The sequence below is a fragment of the Gallus gallus genome, chromosome 6, assembly GCF_016699485.2.
Source record: "Gallus gallus isolate bGalGal1 chromosome 6, bGalGal1.mat.broiler.GRCg7b, whole genome shotgun sequence".
Lineage (NCBI taxonomy): Eukaryota > Metazoa > Chordata > Aves > Galliformes > Phasianidae > Gallus > Gallus gallus.
This window is the reverse complement of record NC_052537.1, coordinates 14962846-14979965: the sequence shown is the minus strand read 5'-3', so window position 1 is coordinate 14979965 and position 17120 is coordinate 14962846. Positions and strand designations below refer to the sequence as shown.

At 36.4% G+C, this 17120-nt stretch overlaps 1 protein-coding gene across 2 annotated transcripts in view; it reads left to right on the top strand.

The window, feature by feature from the left end:
• LRMDA (leucine rich melanocyte differentiation associated) overlaps positions 1–17120 on the top strand; it is a 634559-nt gene that overhangs the window by 343413 nt on the left and 274026 nt on the right. For both annotated transcript variants that reach the window (XM_040702701.2, XM_040702700.2), the window contains exons 3-4: positions 4015–4141; positions 16078–16217. In XM_040702701.2, coding sequence (XP_040558635.1) covers positions 4015–4141; positions 16078–16217 — 267 coding nt within the window. The remainder of the gene's footprint in view (positions 1–4014; positions 4142–16077; positions 16218–17120) is intronic.

Here is a 17120-nt window from a genome sequence, read left to right as displayed (position 1 = left end):
TCATTTATGAATTCTCATGTTTTCATTGCCAAATATTACCAAAATGAAGAGCTGCTCTTTAGTTTCATTGTAACAAAATCCCTGTCAGGCCAGGGGGACTGTACGAACTAGTGTAGCTGACAATTGCCATGCATGCACGTAGAGGGAAAAACCTCTGCTGTGACATTCCTTTATGATTAAAACTTTGTAACAAATCATGAATGAATTATGGAAAAGAAAGCTGTAAGAAATCAGGCTGATTAGCTGAAGGACTTGGATAAAATGACATTTCTGAGACCTTTGTATTCTAAAGGATTATTTACTGTCTGCTTACAGAATATCTTCAGTCGTTTTGCAGAGGGAATCACTTTCCTGTTAAGTGCAGTGGCTTTGTAAGCTAATGAGGGCAGAGCGTGAGCCATAGGCAATGATGCTGCGATATTAGCTGTGACAGGGAGCTTGATCATAATTATCTTAACGAGGATAGGGTTAATTACAGTGGAAACTTAAAGTTTTTTCTGTTTGAATGAGGTGGCACTGAATACGTTGTGATGTTTTGTCGGTTTGATGTGACTTTGGAAATTGCAATGGAAATCTCTTGGCAGCACTTGCTCTCCTCTGGGAGCAGTGTGAGCCCTGTGATGAGGTAACTGAGATGGTACCTGTAGGTGAGATAATGGGTGGTTTTTCTGTCACTGCAGCAGGGAAAAGCAACCTGCAGTACACCTTAGTGATGCTGATTAGCTTTCTGAAGCTAGGGAAAACAGCTACTTGCCACTGCCCTTCAGCACTGGTTCTAGTGTGGTGATAGGGTCCTGTGCTTGTTTTAATAAGCCAAGAAGTGGAGATGTTTCCTCTGCTGTGAACTGTGAGAAAGCAGGCCAGATTTAATTTTAGGCTGGTTCTTTTTCTCAGGGGATTTCCCTTATTTAATACTTTTTATTTGCAGTGTTTCTGTGCTTCTTTCTTGTCATTTGTATGGGTACACAGTCCTGTCCTATTTTATAATGGACTCATAAGACGATAGAGTACATTAATATAACTATCTTACTCTAAAGATAAATACTGGTATTTTCTACTGACTTCTACCTCAGCTTCTCAGAATGTTTTCCGTATACTAAGTCACAACTGTAATCCTTTCTTATGTAGGTGGTGTTATCCTCCATCTGCAGATGGGAAATTGAGGCACGTAGAAACTATGGAGGAAATTTCAGCAACTCACCTAAAACTTATTGCACAGATTGTACTTACAACATTTTTTTTTTTTTATCTCAGAGTGCAACTGCTTGGCAATATTTCCTTATATGTTATGATGATAGAAGTTGTTGCCTTGGATTTTAAATTTTAAAAATCTGTTTAAGGAGCAAAAATCAGAATTCTATGAATACTGGTCTAAAATGTGGATGTAAATTTATGTTAATATTTGCACCTTCTCTCTGTACTGTGTCAGCCCCCTCCCATCTCTCTGGGCTCTGAATTTAGCTGATTAAATCACCAAGTGCACACTACTCCGATGACATGAAAACAACAATTAATAAGCAACCCCCTGTGTAACATAGCTTCTTTTTAACTGAGCAGCTAATAACATTACATGGCAAAAATTATCAAAACTAGACAGGTGTAAGGAGATTTGCGCACAATTTTCTCTGCCTTTCGATTAAACTAGTACCCTTGTATTCAGCCTAGGCTTGTGAAAGAAAGGCTGTTTCAATAGGCAACTCCCTCTAGTGTTTCAGGGCCTTTTGTCCCACTTCATGGCTTGTCATTTTGTTTTATGCCTTCCCTGCAGCAGTTTTGGATGTGCGCTTTCTTCTTCTTGCCCGTTGCCAACTGTTTGCCGATTCTCATGATAAGAGTATTATATTTGCATAACATAACTCAGGAACAATGTGTATTTTGATGCTGACACTGACCAGAGCCCAAACAATGTTTTTTCACAAAGGACCTGTTAACATCCCATAAGTCTCTGTGGTGTTGACAAGGAGGTGGCCTTCTCTGAACTCCTTTGCCAAGTCAAAGTCTTACACTAAAATGTGAGGTTTGGAAATAATCCACTATTTATATAATAAAGATTATTTAAGGGGAATTTACTAAACTAGGTTTGTCAAATAAACTAAAATGAGAAACTCATAACAGCTTGATAAACTCACAGCTGCTTCCTCTAGATTATTTTGCCTTTTAGAGGTACTTGGGGGAAAGCACTGTCTGAAATGTTCACTGATCTCTCTTCTGATCTTAACTTCGGCAAAACAAAGTTTGTTACGACCCCTACGCTGAAATAGCTGCTCAGTCCATCAACTCTCATCTGTGTACGGGTTATGCAGGCTGAACTGAGCTTTTCCAAAAGAGATTTTTAAGGGCAAGTGCAAAAATGTGACTGCTACTCTGAGGGTTGTTTTGGTGTGTTTGGAGCGGAGGCTTTTGTTCTTGCAGCTTCGGAAACTAGTCTCAATTTATCATACAGATATGCCATAGGGTGTAGACTTAGTGAATTTTCTTCAGGTTTGGCTGTCCAGCATCAAAATGGCATTAATAATAGTGGCAACTCCCTTCCAGAATGCCAAGTCAACTAGGTCTGAAGTACTCTGGAGTTCTTAGATTGGAATATACTTTTCCTGTGTTGTGCTAAGTGTCACTGAAATATTTATAATTTCGTGTATAATAGTTAAAAGGTTGCAAGCTTGATTTTCCAGAAAACAAAACAAAACAAAAAACAGTCTGTGTGCTCTGTGATTTATGTGGCCAGTATATTGCATCTACAGAAATAGTATTTTTATTATTGGACAGATGAAGGCTATGTTGTCTAATCAGGAACACATATATTTGTGTTTTCCTCCAGTCATAGAGTCTGTAGAACTGTTTAACTGGGACCTTGGATGTATTTTGGTCTTTGCCAAAAACTGGGGGAGAGTGAGGAAATCCCGTTGGTATAAATGTCATTGGAAAGTGAATAAATAGTATAGACCTTATTCCCTTATTCATCACATGTTATAAAACAGCCAAGAGATACAGTGATGATCTTCCCACTGGTAGGCATAGTAGATCAGCTGTCAAGTCATGCAATCTCTGCATATCTTTAGGTGTCTGGTAGGTGAATGAGCTGTGAATGTGTCTGTGTCTATGATCTGTATACTGTGCCTCTTACTTGATTAATGTGTGGGTTTTTTTCTTGCTGGAATGTGCAAGCATTAAGAATTGAGTTTGGAATAGATGCTTTAACAAAGTACCTAAGTGTTCTTTTAGTATGTTTTTTTTTCTCCCTATGCTTTACTATCGGGGAAATGAATACCTCCAGAATCCTGTTTATTTACAATCCATCATCTGCACTTCCATGTTGTGTAATGCTCCTTTTTAAAGCTGCTTTCTGCAGTCTGACCTGCGGCTTGATAGTGGGACAGAAAGTTCCAAGAAGGAAGTAAATGCCTTTTCTGTCTGGGGTAATTCTGCATTTTATTTTGTAGAGAACATTTTATGTTGTTTGCAGGGACTCAAGGAGAAGCAAATTAAGTGGTTAATAAAAAGGAAAAAAAAAAATCCCTTTTCCATTTCCTATTATTGCATGTAGGGTAACTGCTAAGAAATGATACTTGAAGTTGTATTTATTATTGTTAGCGGGGTATGATATTTCTTGGCAGAAATGATGGATGACAACTTAAATTTGTGTCCAGGGAATGAAGGTGAACTGTGACAGAGTTATTTATCTTGGGAATGGAGGTTAGGGTCAGGCGAGGCTGGGTGCCTGAAGGCACAAGACATTGACAAATTCATCCTGCAGGCCCCATATCTGAAGCCTTTTGTTTTGGATCCTGGCTACTCACTAAGTGACCCCCATCCTTCATCCTGCCAGCATGTGAAGGATGTGTTGCAGTGCCAGCACTCCCTTTGCCACTAATGCTTGTCATTCACTCTTCTGACAGGCCCAAACCAAAACTATTCCCACTCCTGAAAGGGAAGGTTAAAATATTTATTTCAGCTCATAATGGCCTCCCTGATTTAGTGGAGTATCATTTTTCCTGTTGCCTTTGTCATTTGCAGGTCACTAGAAGGACTGAAAACATTCAGTTACTTGGAAGAGCTGATCTTGGACAACAATCTACTCGGAAATGACCTTCTTCTACCCAGGTTACCCCACCTCCACACCTTAACGCTCAACAAGAACCAAATATCCTTTCAAAGAAATACCTGCAAAATGTCAAATGAGTTTTATGTGTCAGCCAAATTAAAGTATGTGAAATATAGTTCACGTGCAGACAAAGCATTCTCTCGCTTGGCACCTGGAATACTTCACAGTAATTTATTATAGGTCATTCATAAATGAAATGCACCATTATATCTTCCTGTTGCTCCATTTTAGTGAGAGATCTAAGTTATGGCTCTGAAGAAATCTTTTTTAATAGATAAAATAGAGAAAGAAAATAATGTCAGTGCTACCGGTGTGCTGCAGTTCCTGTGTTTGCTTGGGGTTCTGTTGCAGGCTGACCTCTAGTGGAATAGAGGGTGCAATGAAATGGTATTAAGTTTTTATACCTCAGTAGCTCTTAAAAGTAAAATAATAATAATAAAAAAATTTAAAAAGCAATCAAAAATGAAGTTGGTATTAGGCACAATTTGGTAACTGCAGCCATTAAATTGAGTTGCTATATTCTTGGTGTTCTGGCTTTGTATAAATTCATATGAAGTGCTACTCAAATCATATATTTAAATATTTAGATGTATGGTTAAGTCCATTCATAACCAATCAGGCACTTCTCAGTATGTCTGAAGTTAGTGCATGCCTACTTAAGTTTATTCAGTATAAATATTTCAGCATTTGTCTAAATACTCTGCTGATTCAGAGTCCCTAATCTGTAGGGTTATGTGTAACAGTCTTTAAAAGCTAATTATCTACAAGGTCTGGACATGGACTTGATCATTAAATCATTTCTCATGCTTTGGCACTTCTGGAGTTTTGGAGATGTGTAATTTATGATTTTACAAAAGTGAAGGGCAATCAAATTTTGTCCAAAAGGCCAACTGAGGCCTACAGAGCACAGGCTATGAAAACATTCTCCTTCTAATTGCAGAGTGAGGACAAGGCTGCTCAACTGCAGGCTTTTATTTCAGACACTGTAAACAGAGAGCAATTTACCTCCTACTAGAGCAAAATCCTCTTACTGAGGAGAGAAGTAATAACTACAGGTTCTAGGATTTCTGCACTTATTTTTGACTTTATAAATAAATAAAAATCACCAGAGCAGTTTATATACTCAGTGGCCCTGGAAATTTGTCAAGTGTCTTTTGAACCATGAGAGTCATCACTGTACGAGGTAAGTGCTAGATTTCTGGTTAATACCAGGACACTGTTGGTCACTTTGAATAACTGTTTGGTATTATTAATTGCTGCCACATGTAAAATCTGAGTTGGTCATGCTTTGGTGAAGAATGTATAATAACATTTTTGATGATGCTATGGATGTCTGATGCAGCCTATTTCCATCTACAAAGCAGGATGTGTGAATTTGGGTCTGAGATCCCCAAGAGTGTGTATGCATGTGTTTGGGATAGGAAATGTCAAGGAAGAACTTTGCAATTGCCAAAAGGAGGGCAGGCATAGCAAATAAGAATTTGGTGAACGAATCAGGGGGGAAAAAGTTCCTGTTAGCAGTAACCTTTGAAGAGGTTCTTTTGGGTTTCACAGGCATACTTAAAATCAAGTCAGTAAACTCTCAGTGTTAGTGATACAATGATAAGCAGGGTTTGACCAATACAGGCATTGTTAAAATTCACTCTTAATAAAATTGGAAATTTGGGAGTATGGAGCTACCCAGATTATAGAAACAGTGTATATACATTTTGTAGCATGTTAACAATAATTTAACAGAGGAGTTGCAGAAGTGCTTATAAAGCATCTAATGTCTACAAGCTGCCTAGAGAAGAGAAGATAAGCACTGTTCTTCATTAATGTTTTGAGCCCTTGGGAGCAGTGGTCTCTTGTAGGGAAAATAAAGCAGACTGCAGAAGCATGGAGACCTTCCAGATTTCTCTCTTCAGTGTGGATATCATTTTTGAAAAAGGGCTTGTATGAACTTCGTTCACTTGTTTTTATGAATCATTTATTTATGGATTTTTTTTTAAAATGTTCAAATTAAAATCTACATTTTATAGAATAATAAAATACACACATGAAAGACTGTGTAGTATCTGACAATATGAAGAATGCTGATCTGAAAAAAGCTGCTATTGGTGTAATATCACCATGTATACATAAATATATACATATGGAAAGAGAGACATAAAAAGGCAGAAGAAACATGAAAATAATAATTTAAAAAAAAAAAAGCCAAACTGATCCATGTGGAAGCTGGGATAACATGCTAATTTTAAACCTCAAGTGAGAGCTTTCATGGGTATTGCTTGATATTACTGTATTCTTTGTTTGCCCTTATACTCCTTTTATTATGTTTTCATTTTGAACCAGATCCTGTTCTGATATGAGCTTTCTACTCCTTCTTTATGTGTGGTACTGTGCGTGTAACATCTGCTTACACTGTACAGATACAAAAGCTTATCTCTAAATCAGATACTTAGAAGAATCATGGCTTTTTTTTTCTTCCAATTGTGGTTGTGCATTTCAGCTGCAGTTAGACCAGTACTAGTTTTTTTTTCTCTTACTGAGTAGAATAAAATAATTCAAAAATTACTATTTAAAAAAGTTTCCTACTTGAGGTAGTACCTCAAGTTTTATGTAGCATGTAATCTGTTCAAAAATACTTTAAAAGGCAGACTATATAGCTGCAATGCATAAAGAATAGTTATCTGTGTAGTACAGTTTTAGATTACGTGCTTTTTCATGTGTATATCTTTTACTTTGGGAAACGTATCATAGTTTCTCTGTCAGACACAATGCATGGCAGAAAGCAATACAGATTAAGGTGAATTTGTGGTAGGAAGTTGGGGTTGGAGGTGTATTCATGACTGCAGTTGCCTATACTTATAATGAAAAGTCATTCTTTTAAATGCACTTCTTAAGTACTAAGAGTTAGACAAAAAGAAACAAACAAACAAACAAAAAAAAACCAACAAACCTTTATAGTAGATTTATTCCTATGTGTATATGTTACTGTAGTGAGAAGTTTCATGGCTGTTCACTGTGCTAACAGTAGCCATTCTAAAATGGGACTATATGGTATAGATGTTTGAATTTCTTTGATGTTTCAATCTTCTTAATATTAGTTAAAAAATATTCAAAGGAGATTGGGTGATAGTTTTTTTCAAATATATATATCTGTAAATTGAAAATTTTAATGGCATTCACTTCCTCGCTTCAAAATAGACAAGATTGACATAAGCTTGATGTGAGATTCTCTGATATAAGATCTATTTCTTTACTTAGTCCAGTATGCTGATCATCCATTTCATGTACATTCTATATGCTTCTGAAGAGTTGATACCAAAACAGATTTAGAGTGAAGATTATACATGTAAAATGCAAACATTGAATCTAGGTCTAGATATTGAATGATTTTAGAGCATGGTTGTCCAACCTTTTGGCTTGCCTGGGGCAGAAGAGGAATTGTGTAGGGATGCATCTATGACAGTTGCTCTGAAAATAATACCTCCTATCTATTTCTATGGAAACTGCAACAGATACAAGGAGTACAATAACTCTATTTAATGGAGCAAGTTCTCAGCTGCAAAACACTCTTTTTCAACACAGTCAACACTATGCATTTTCATCAGTGATGAACAAGAGCCTGTATGCTGTGCTTCTACCAGTCTGCACCAGCAGAGGTTGGGACAACATCATAAAATAGGAGGCATTACTTTCAGAGCAGCCCTTATAAAATATATAAAATAGTTAATGTATATAAGTAACAAATTTTATTTTATTTATTTTATTTTTTAATTTAAACATATGGAAGATAAAGTCATAAAACTAGTGGGATATGTGATCTTGCTTTTGCGAAACTAATGCATCAGTCTGGTTTGATGGCAGTGGTTGCAATTCTCAATGAGCTCTCAAGTTGTTAATCAGAGATGTTTGATGAAATTTTGCTCTTTCTGTACTTCATCCTTGAAAACAGTTGGTCACAAACGTAACTACTGCCAAAAAGTGATGACATGAGTAAGGTGTGACTGTGAAGGGAGGGATATTTCTCTCTGGTAAGAGAGAGCTTATAAAAGTCTGGTAAAGAGATGTGATCACTTTTTTATTGCAAGTCCATACATTCAATTTGAAAATTCACAATCAATATGTTTATGTCAACTGAAAATAGAGTCGCCAATAAACCAAGAAATTGATGGGTTTTTGGCAATCATATAATCACAGAATGGCCAGAGTTGAAAAGGAGTATAATGATAATCTAGTTTCAACCCCCCTGCTATGTGCAGGGTCGCCAATCACTAGACCAGGCTGCCCAGAGCCACATCCAGCCTAGCCTTGAAAGCCTCCAGGGATGTGGCATCCACAGCCTCCTTAGGCAACCTTTTCCGGTGCATCACCACCCTCTGTGTGAAAAACTTCCTCCTAATATCTACCCTAAACTTCCCCTGCCTTAGTTTAAAACTTTTTCCCTTTGTCCTATCACTATCCACCCTTGTAAACAGTCATTCCCCCATAGAATCGTAGAATGGCCTGGGTTGAAAAGGACCATAAAGATTAATCTTGAAACTTATTCTCAAATTCCTGTATCACAACGGAGAGCACAGCTGCACGTTTTTCTCTGTTCACAGGACTGTGTTCAGCCAATGTATTAAAATCCATAAACTTATTTCCCATAACTTAAGCTTGCTCTGCACTACGCCCCATGCCCTGGTTTCATCCCTGATGGGGTTAATAATGCACTAGTGTTTGGTTAGTACTGAAGGGCTGAGTGGGGCTGTTTGGCAGGAAAAGCTTCCATGATGGCACTGAGTGGAGAGTGGCTACACTGTGATCTGTGCTGGACTGAGGGTTGATCATGCCTGAGAGGAAAACCAAAATATTTCACAAGTGGGAAATGCAGAGCTGAGGCAGAATGGTAGTAATGATAAATGCATTGCTTATGGCAAAAGTGCTAACTGTGCTTCAGGTTTAGAGCTGATAGGTTTCTGAATATTTGAACATGGAATGGATTGAGTACCTCAACTAAAGGATGTCCCGGTAAGTATTTCTGATTGTAATTTATCTCCACAAAGTTTTTGTCCTAATGACTAACTTCAAACCATAGATTATAAATTATTTTGCCTGTGTTTGTTCCTATGTTGTCCTAAAGTGCTTGAAGACCTAGAAGTCCTAATCTGTGACCAGAATCTCGTGTTAAGTGCAGAGGACTTGATGTTTGGATTGAGTGAATACATTAAAGACATAAATTGTCTCCCATTACCTATAGATCTGTATCTCCACTAAACAATGATATGATCTGAAACAATACAGCAGTATTCCTGCATTTGGTCCTGAGAGTGCTCCATGTGACACTGACAAATATGGCTAAATTTGTGTGTGGCATACTAGAGAGCTACAGTACCTGATGAACCAGAAACCTCAACGAATTCTGTAAAATGTTTTGAATTTACTTGAGTCTTTCCACTCTTCACCACCCTCAAGGCCACCTTTTTTCTTACACAATGTACCTGAAACAAAAAGAAAGTAATGTGAATGTATGATACTAAATGTCTGCAAAAGAAGGAGGTAGTACAGGCAATTCCTTCTCCTCTTCTACAGCAGTGACTGGGCAAATTTGGCTCCAGTTGTCAGAACTTTTAAAAATGATGAGCCACTGTATTTATTTTTTTTTTAATCTTTGTGTTTTCGTTGGAATCTTGAGCAACAACTGGAAGCAACAGTGTTAAAAGAAAATCTTTGAAGTAAATGATATATGGTTTTTGAACTGATGGATCTCTCTAGAGAACCAGAAAAATAATTTGGTTGTAGAAATAGAAGCGTTCTAACTTGTTCTCAACTTTGAATAGAATAGTTCAGCTTGAAGGGATCATCACAGATATCTAGCCCAACTGTGTGACAACTCTGAGGATAACCAAAAGTTAGAATCTAATATTGAGGGTACTATCAAAATGCCTCTAATTGTATAACTAATGACATTGAAATATGTTCTTAAAACTTGCAGCCTGGGAACCCTGGGTTTGCTGAAAGACATTTAAATTCCCTGGAAACTCCAGTTATGCAAAGAAATCTATTGCTACTGCATTAGACAGAATATTCTCAGTATTCAGCAAATATGAAGCTCACCATAAGGTGTATGAACTTAGTTAATTACCACCTGTGTTGCAACTTCTCTTTCTTGAGCAAGGTTGTTTTAAAATCAGTGAGTGAGTCCCTATCTCAAGGCCCTGCCTATCAGACAGGGCTCAGGCTAGAATGTGGTACACAAATGACTGTATGTGGCATCCTATTGCAGAAGAAGATGATGTATACTTGCATAATGCAAGCTATTTCTGTGGTTATCCAACCATGAAGACCTAGCGCACTCTAATGGAAAAGCATTCAGGTGGCAAAGATCTTTTCACAGTGCATTCAGAGGAGAATTGGTAACTTCTGCTTCAAAGTTATTTGCCTGTAGAATCACTTGTAATTGCTGCAATGTGTTTGTGATAAAGTTAATTAAAGCAAAAGATGTTTCAAATATGAAAAAATACAGGTAACTTGCTTGTTTAAGACTCTGGTAGAAAGGTTATCCAGCTGTTTTAGTTTTATATTGATTACAGAACCTACATGACATGTTTGATTGACAAAGGACTTCTGAGTGACAGTTTTTGGTCATTCTGTATGGTGGTCTAGAACTTTGTGATATTTCTAATATTTTCTAGGTAAACATTTTATAAATATTTTGTATATAAGAGTGGTTGCTCTTTGCTTTATCTCTTTGCTTCCAAGAACTTCTGAAAGCTGTGATCATAGGTTATGAATGCAGATAGCTCCTCCTCAACTGTCTGGGGGAAGCAGGATGGCTAAAAAAAATTGGCAAGGGGAAATAAAAGCTTTTTGCAAGAAAATAGTTGTAAAACTTGCAAAGCAGAGAGAGAGAGAGAGAGAGAGAGAGAGAGAGAGAGAGAGAGAGAGATTAGTTTCCTTAGAAAGTCAATTTATTTGTGTGTGTGACTGTTAAAAAAAAAATGCTAGCAGTAAAAAAAAGTTTACAGAAAGAAATTGCAGTTTGCTTTGCAAACTTTGACCTGTATTCAAGGAAAAGGAAATCAAGTGGTGAGATATGAAATGCATATTGGTTAGTTTATTTGCACAGGTCTATGTTAGAACAGCATTTTAATGCAATTACATAGAATATTTTAACTTAGAAGCTGTTACCAGATGTTGTTTCTGTTACCAGAGGTTTGACCAGCAAGTTATAACTGCTGAAATAGCAATTTTATGAACGAAAAATAAGAGAGTAAGAGAGAAAATAGTATGGAGGTTGAAGGGTGTTCAGCATCATTCCTGATTTCTTATAACAGCTAAAGAGTTACAAACCAAGTTAATTCTTAGCCAGAGAAGTGGGTTGCATCATTTGCCTTGAGCATTTGGCTTGCTTTTTTTTGCTTTCTGGAAAACCTCGAAAACTATGTTACTGAGTAGAAGTCAGTGAAACTGGACAACTCAGAACATACTTATTTGTAAGACATTTTTGGTTGCATAAAAATTACACCTAGAGTTTTATTATATTGCTTAGCAGGTTAACTGGACCAACTATAGCACTATATTTTCAAGTAATGCTATTGATCATGTTTTGGTGCTACTGTAGCACTTGTTTTTGTTTTCTTTCTGTTTTTTTTTTTAAGAGAAAGTAAGCTAATCAATTGTGTGTGCTCGTGCATATGTTTGCTGTGAACAGTCTACTATAAATATACAAGCATGTTTGTGTGCATACATGTAAAATAATTAAGAGGCTTTAAAAAATTGACCTGAGTATGGAAGGACCAGTTCTTTTAAGAATTTTCCTAATATAAAACTGAAAATAGTGCAAGAAATTATAATCTTCTGATGAGGATGGAAATTTAAAAATACATCTAGTAGATTTATGTTAATTGTTCATGGAGGCCAGGCTGTGTTTTTTGAGGGGACCATCGTTGTATCATTGTGAAGAATTAACCTGTTAGCTAAAGGGCAAGCAAGTTTAGGAAAAAAAGAAAAAAAAAAAAAACTTAGAAATTTTTATTTTGGTCAGTGTTCTTTGCAAAGAAAGGCATTAATAGAATGGTATTGAGAACAGTTGAATGAATGTGGTAGACTAAGACATTTCAATTATTTTAACAGAGAGAATTTAAACCATTTTTCAAACAATAGAGACTACAATATAAATATTTTCATCACTGCTACATATTTACCTGGTGATAAGTGATACTGCCTTCAGAAAAATTGAACTTCAAATAAAGAAAATTTCCCTTGCACATAGATTTAGTTGTGGCTTTCATTTTTGGAGAGAATATAGAGATGAGTTTGATCTTAGCAATTACACAGCAGAGTTTTGCAGTTCTTTGGCTCTGGTTGCATCAAGATGGCAACAGTAAATCCTGAACAGGAAAAAGAGAATTAGATTTCCAACTTGCTTTTTATTTTTTTCCTCTGTATTTTCTTAGCATTGTTTTAGAAACACTTCACAGTTTTGGTGGCCTTCCACTATGAAAAAAAACCAAAAACAAATATATGACCTTCTAATTAACTGAATACTGCACTAGAAGTACTCTATGACTTCTGTCTCATCTCTGAAAAACACTTAGTCATGAGAATTTGAATGGAGTTTATTTTTTCTCCTACCTGCTTTGTGAAGAGTAACTGTGGCAGGTGGATGGGACTCCTAAATATTCTCTACCTTCAATTGCCTATTTCTTTATTTTATTTTTTTAAGGGGGTTGGAAAAAGAGTAGAAGTCCTACATAACAGAAGTTTTAATTAATGACCTTGAGTGCAGTTATTTTAGTTGTGATATGATGGCCTATTCTGGCAATTAAAAGTTGACTATCACAACCCACAGGGTTTTTTGGTGGACTAGAGTTCCTATTATTCTGTGATTTTGGGGCTGTTCCAAGTTTGCTTATCTTCAACTTTTATGTGAGTTAGTGACCTATGTTTCAAGTGATTATGTCTGATTCTTGAGTTTTGTCGTGTTTCTGCTCCTGTTGCAGCTGAAATCAAAATAATGCTAGGGTGCTAAATATCTATCTAACTCTACAGAGGGAAATGAGTAAATGTTAAGAAAGAAAATGTCTGGAGGGCCTCACACACATCTACATGGAAAGATGTTCATTTGTCTTACTTGGTCATGCTTGCTTGAGAGAATGTTTATGGGAGAGTTTCTGTATCAAAAATCAATGTGATTTGGATTTGAAATATTAGAATCTAGACACTAATTTCCATCTTTGGGGCAGATTTACATATTTGAGATGCAGGTTATCAACTACTGATTACCCAAGAGTCCTAGTGAGCATGGTGTCTCCCTTTTGCTTTCTGTAGCACTAGAATTTGTGGTGTTAATCTAAGTTGTCATACCTTAAATATCCAAAAGTGTTTTGATATTTTCCTGTAATTCTGTGTGGTCAAATGGGAGTTAGAAGACATCTGTCTTAATCAATATTCATTAATTTTTGGGGAGAAAAAATTGTAACCCAGAAAAAGCTCTAGTGAATTGCTACTGAAAATCCTAAAGTGTTACTTCAAAAAAGAATAAAAAAAAGTGTCTTTTGTTTGTTTGTTTGTTTTTGTAATAGGGAATGGACAGATAAGATCTAAGCCTTGCAACAGCTAACCCCCTATGTGTCACTGCTGTAGTGGAAGTAACTGCTTTTTGTAATAATAAACTATTTATCTAATGAAATCTTTGTGCAATTTAAGCAGTCCTGCAAGAAATTGTTTCTCCTGGCTGAGGGAGAGAGATACAAGCACTCCTCTAATAGTCCTTGAAAAATTTAAGTATCTTCTTAGTTGAACATGTGTGGAAAAAGAGTTTGTGACATTCAAGCAGGGTGAGGAAGGTAATCCTGCCCCTCTACTCTGCACTGGTGAGACCTCACCTGGAGTACTGCATCCAGATGTGGGGTCTTCCGTACAGGGGAAATGTGGACCCATTGGAGCACATTCAGAGAAGGGCTGCAAAAATGATCCAAGGAATGGAGCACCTCCCCTACAAGGTCAGGCTGAGAGAACTGGGGCTGTTCAACCTGGAGAAGGGGAGACTCCAGGAGACTTGATAGCAACCTTTCAGTATCTAAAGGGGGGGCTATAAGCAAGAAGAGGACAGACTCTTCAGAGGGGTCTGTTGTGACAGGACAAGGGGAAACAGTTTCAAACTAAAAGAGAGAAGACTTAGAATTGGTTAGAAGAAAAACGTTTCTTACAGTAGAGGTGGTAAAGCACTGGAACAGCTTGCCCAGAGAGGTGATGGGTGCCCCATCCTTGGAGACACTCAGGGTCAGGCTGGACCAGGGCCATGAGCAACCTCATCAAGCTGTCCATTCATTGAAGGGGAGTTGGTCTGGATGGCTGCTAAAGGTCCTCCAACCTTCCAACTCACAAATAATTCTGTAATTCCATGGCCTTCCCAGCAAAATTGCATCCTTCCCAAAAGAGCCATGAAAACAATTTGTTTTAAAAGTTTATGTGTGGTCAAGAGGTCTAGAAATGATGACGAGAATTTTGGTGGTGTCTTTGTCATGGCTAAGATGGGTTATATTATGTGATGCTGCATGATTCAGTTTTTCTGAGGGTCTAGTTGATGGTTTAATGGCTATAGCATTTCATATAGTGCCTATTCGTATCTCTAATTCCAAACTCTAATTTTTCTCACTCGTGCAAAATATTTAAGTGTAATTTCCTCAGATATTTTGGTACAGAACATTAGCTATGACTATGCTGTTTTTTAATATGCTAAAATTAATAATTGTCAACATGATCTTATGTTTGAAAATAAAATGAAATTTCAGAACAAAAAGAAGACAACATTTTTAACAACTAAGCTGCTCTTTTCATTCTGTACTGCTTCTGTTGCCCTTAAGATATTGAGGTGAAGAAATAAAGTAAATTCCATCACCTAAAAATAACAAAGATAACAGAAACACATAAATCAACTATAAATAATAGCAACACAAGTGAACTGAGGATTTAAAATAATAGCTGTGGCCTGTAACAGCAGGAGTAGATAAAACAGAACCATGAAATACCTCTAATGGTTTTAAATAATTGCTACGATTGTCTAAGCCAGTTGGGTTTTAAGCACTGAAAACCATGTGCACACATATGTATAGTCTCCTTTTATTTAGAATTTCAAGTTTTGCATGTAAATTGAACCAAACAAGAATGTGTAGTGTGATTCTCTGTGACTGTACTTCAACAAAAATTTGCTCTAGTTGTTCAATCAGTATATTTCAACGTAGTTGAATATTCTTATGCTAAAACCTAAGCAGTGATTTCCAATATTGCAGTGGTTGAAAGATTAATTTCTTGTTTGTTTGTTTTAATATATTTTACAATATCAAAGATGTGTCATTGCTATGTTCTGAGGAATGTACTTAAGTTGAAATGTCTCGTAAGACCAAAATATAAGGCTATTTTAATGAAAGATATCTTGCTTTATGGACTTCAAAACTTCACATATAAAATACATATTGAATTCGCTTAGTTGCTTTTAGAGAATCATTTATTTGCACGTACTAATTGAGTATAATTACAAATGTGTTTCTGTGGCACTAAAAGCGTTTATATTCTGAGAGTGAAAGTGGGTTGTTGTGGTTTGACTTTTTTTTTTTAAACTCATTTTCCACTGGACTGAATATATTAGTGATGAATGTTCTGTGAAACTGTTTGTTTCCATGCTGGAAAAGTTTCATGGCTCCAGCAATTGCTAGCCATTTTACCACACAGCATCCATCATTTTGTCAAAGTTTTAATGTTTTGTAGTGAACCACCTAGGAAAGAAAAGACTGACAAAACAGCCAAATTCTTTCATTCCATGCCAACAAACTGACTAAAGTTTATCCCTGTTTGCCCTTGGAACAATTAATGTGACATTTCCCCGAATGCCATACTAAATTTGATTGTCAGTTATTGAAATGTATGTTTAAATCAGCAGTGATGCAACTCTAAATGCTTTTTTTAGACATGTCATTGAATCCTTAACCCACAACCTTTGACACATAACAGAACTAGAAAGCCTTCTGGATCATTTGGCTGAAGTTGTGCCCTCACTACAGTATCTCAGTTTGCTTGGAAATGTGGCCTGCCCAAATGAACTGGTCTGCAAAGAAAAGGATGAAGATGACTACCAGAGGTACAGGTTAGTGTCTTCAATTATAAATATAAGGTATGTCAGCTATGTTTTTAATACTGAAGAAATACTGAACTAAATCCAACTCAACAAATCATTTATTCTCTCTCCTCTGAAGGCAGTGTGCCATGTTCTGCCATGAAACACCTATGAATTTGAGTAACACAATTTCAGTGTGATCCCTCTTAGAAAATATTTCAGGAACTATTTCAGTGATGTACAGTTTGAGTTGAGCAGGCTTTCACAGGCTTTCCTGAATGAGGATGCTTGTATATATTTACCTATGTCCCTTCCTTCTTTAAGGCCAAGGTAAGGCAGCAGTTATATATAGTAATGGTAACAGCTAATAATAAGAATAAGAAAATAATAAATAAAAAAGTCACTGTACTCGGCCAGTTACATTGTCTTCTGTTTTCATTTGATTAAGGTGAGGCATTTCTTCTATTATAGGTATCAAGGCACTATTAAAGAACACAAAATAAAGGACTACTGTATTGTGGTTCTTTACTCAGAACTGTTAATGTTTGGAATCAAATCGAATAGGCTAGCCATCTCTATAATGTAATTTTAATGAGCTAGATTACACAGAAGGTCATCTGGAAATTAATGTGGAAACTGATAAAATACAGTTTGTCTAAGTGCTGTTAAAAGTTGCAAGAATTATATATAAAAAAAAAACAAACATAAAAATACTTGTATGTGATGGTGATTGTGAGTATAGGTCCAAAGCTTACGGAATTTCTGCTGAAGTGAAAATTTTTCATAGCTATAATTGTTGCACAAGTGAGACATTGACTATTATTATTATTTTTACAAACAATTTTTTCTTGTTCACATCTGATGCAAGGTTTCAGTCTTTGTGTACCTGCACTTGAGCTCTCTGTGAGGCAAGTCGCAGCCAAGCAGTACTGG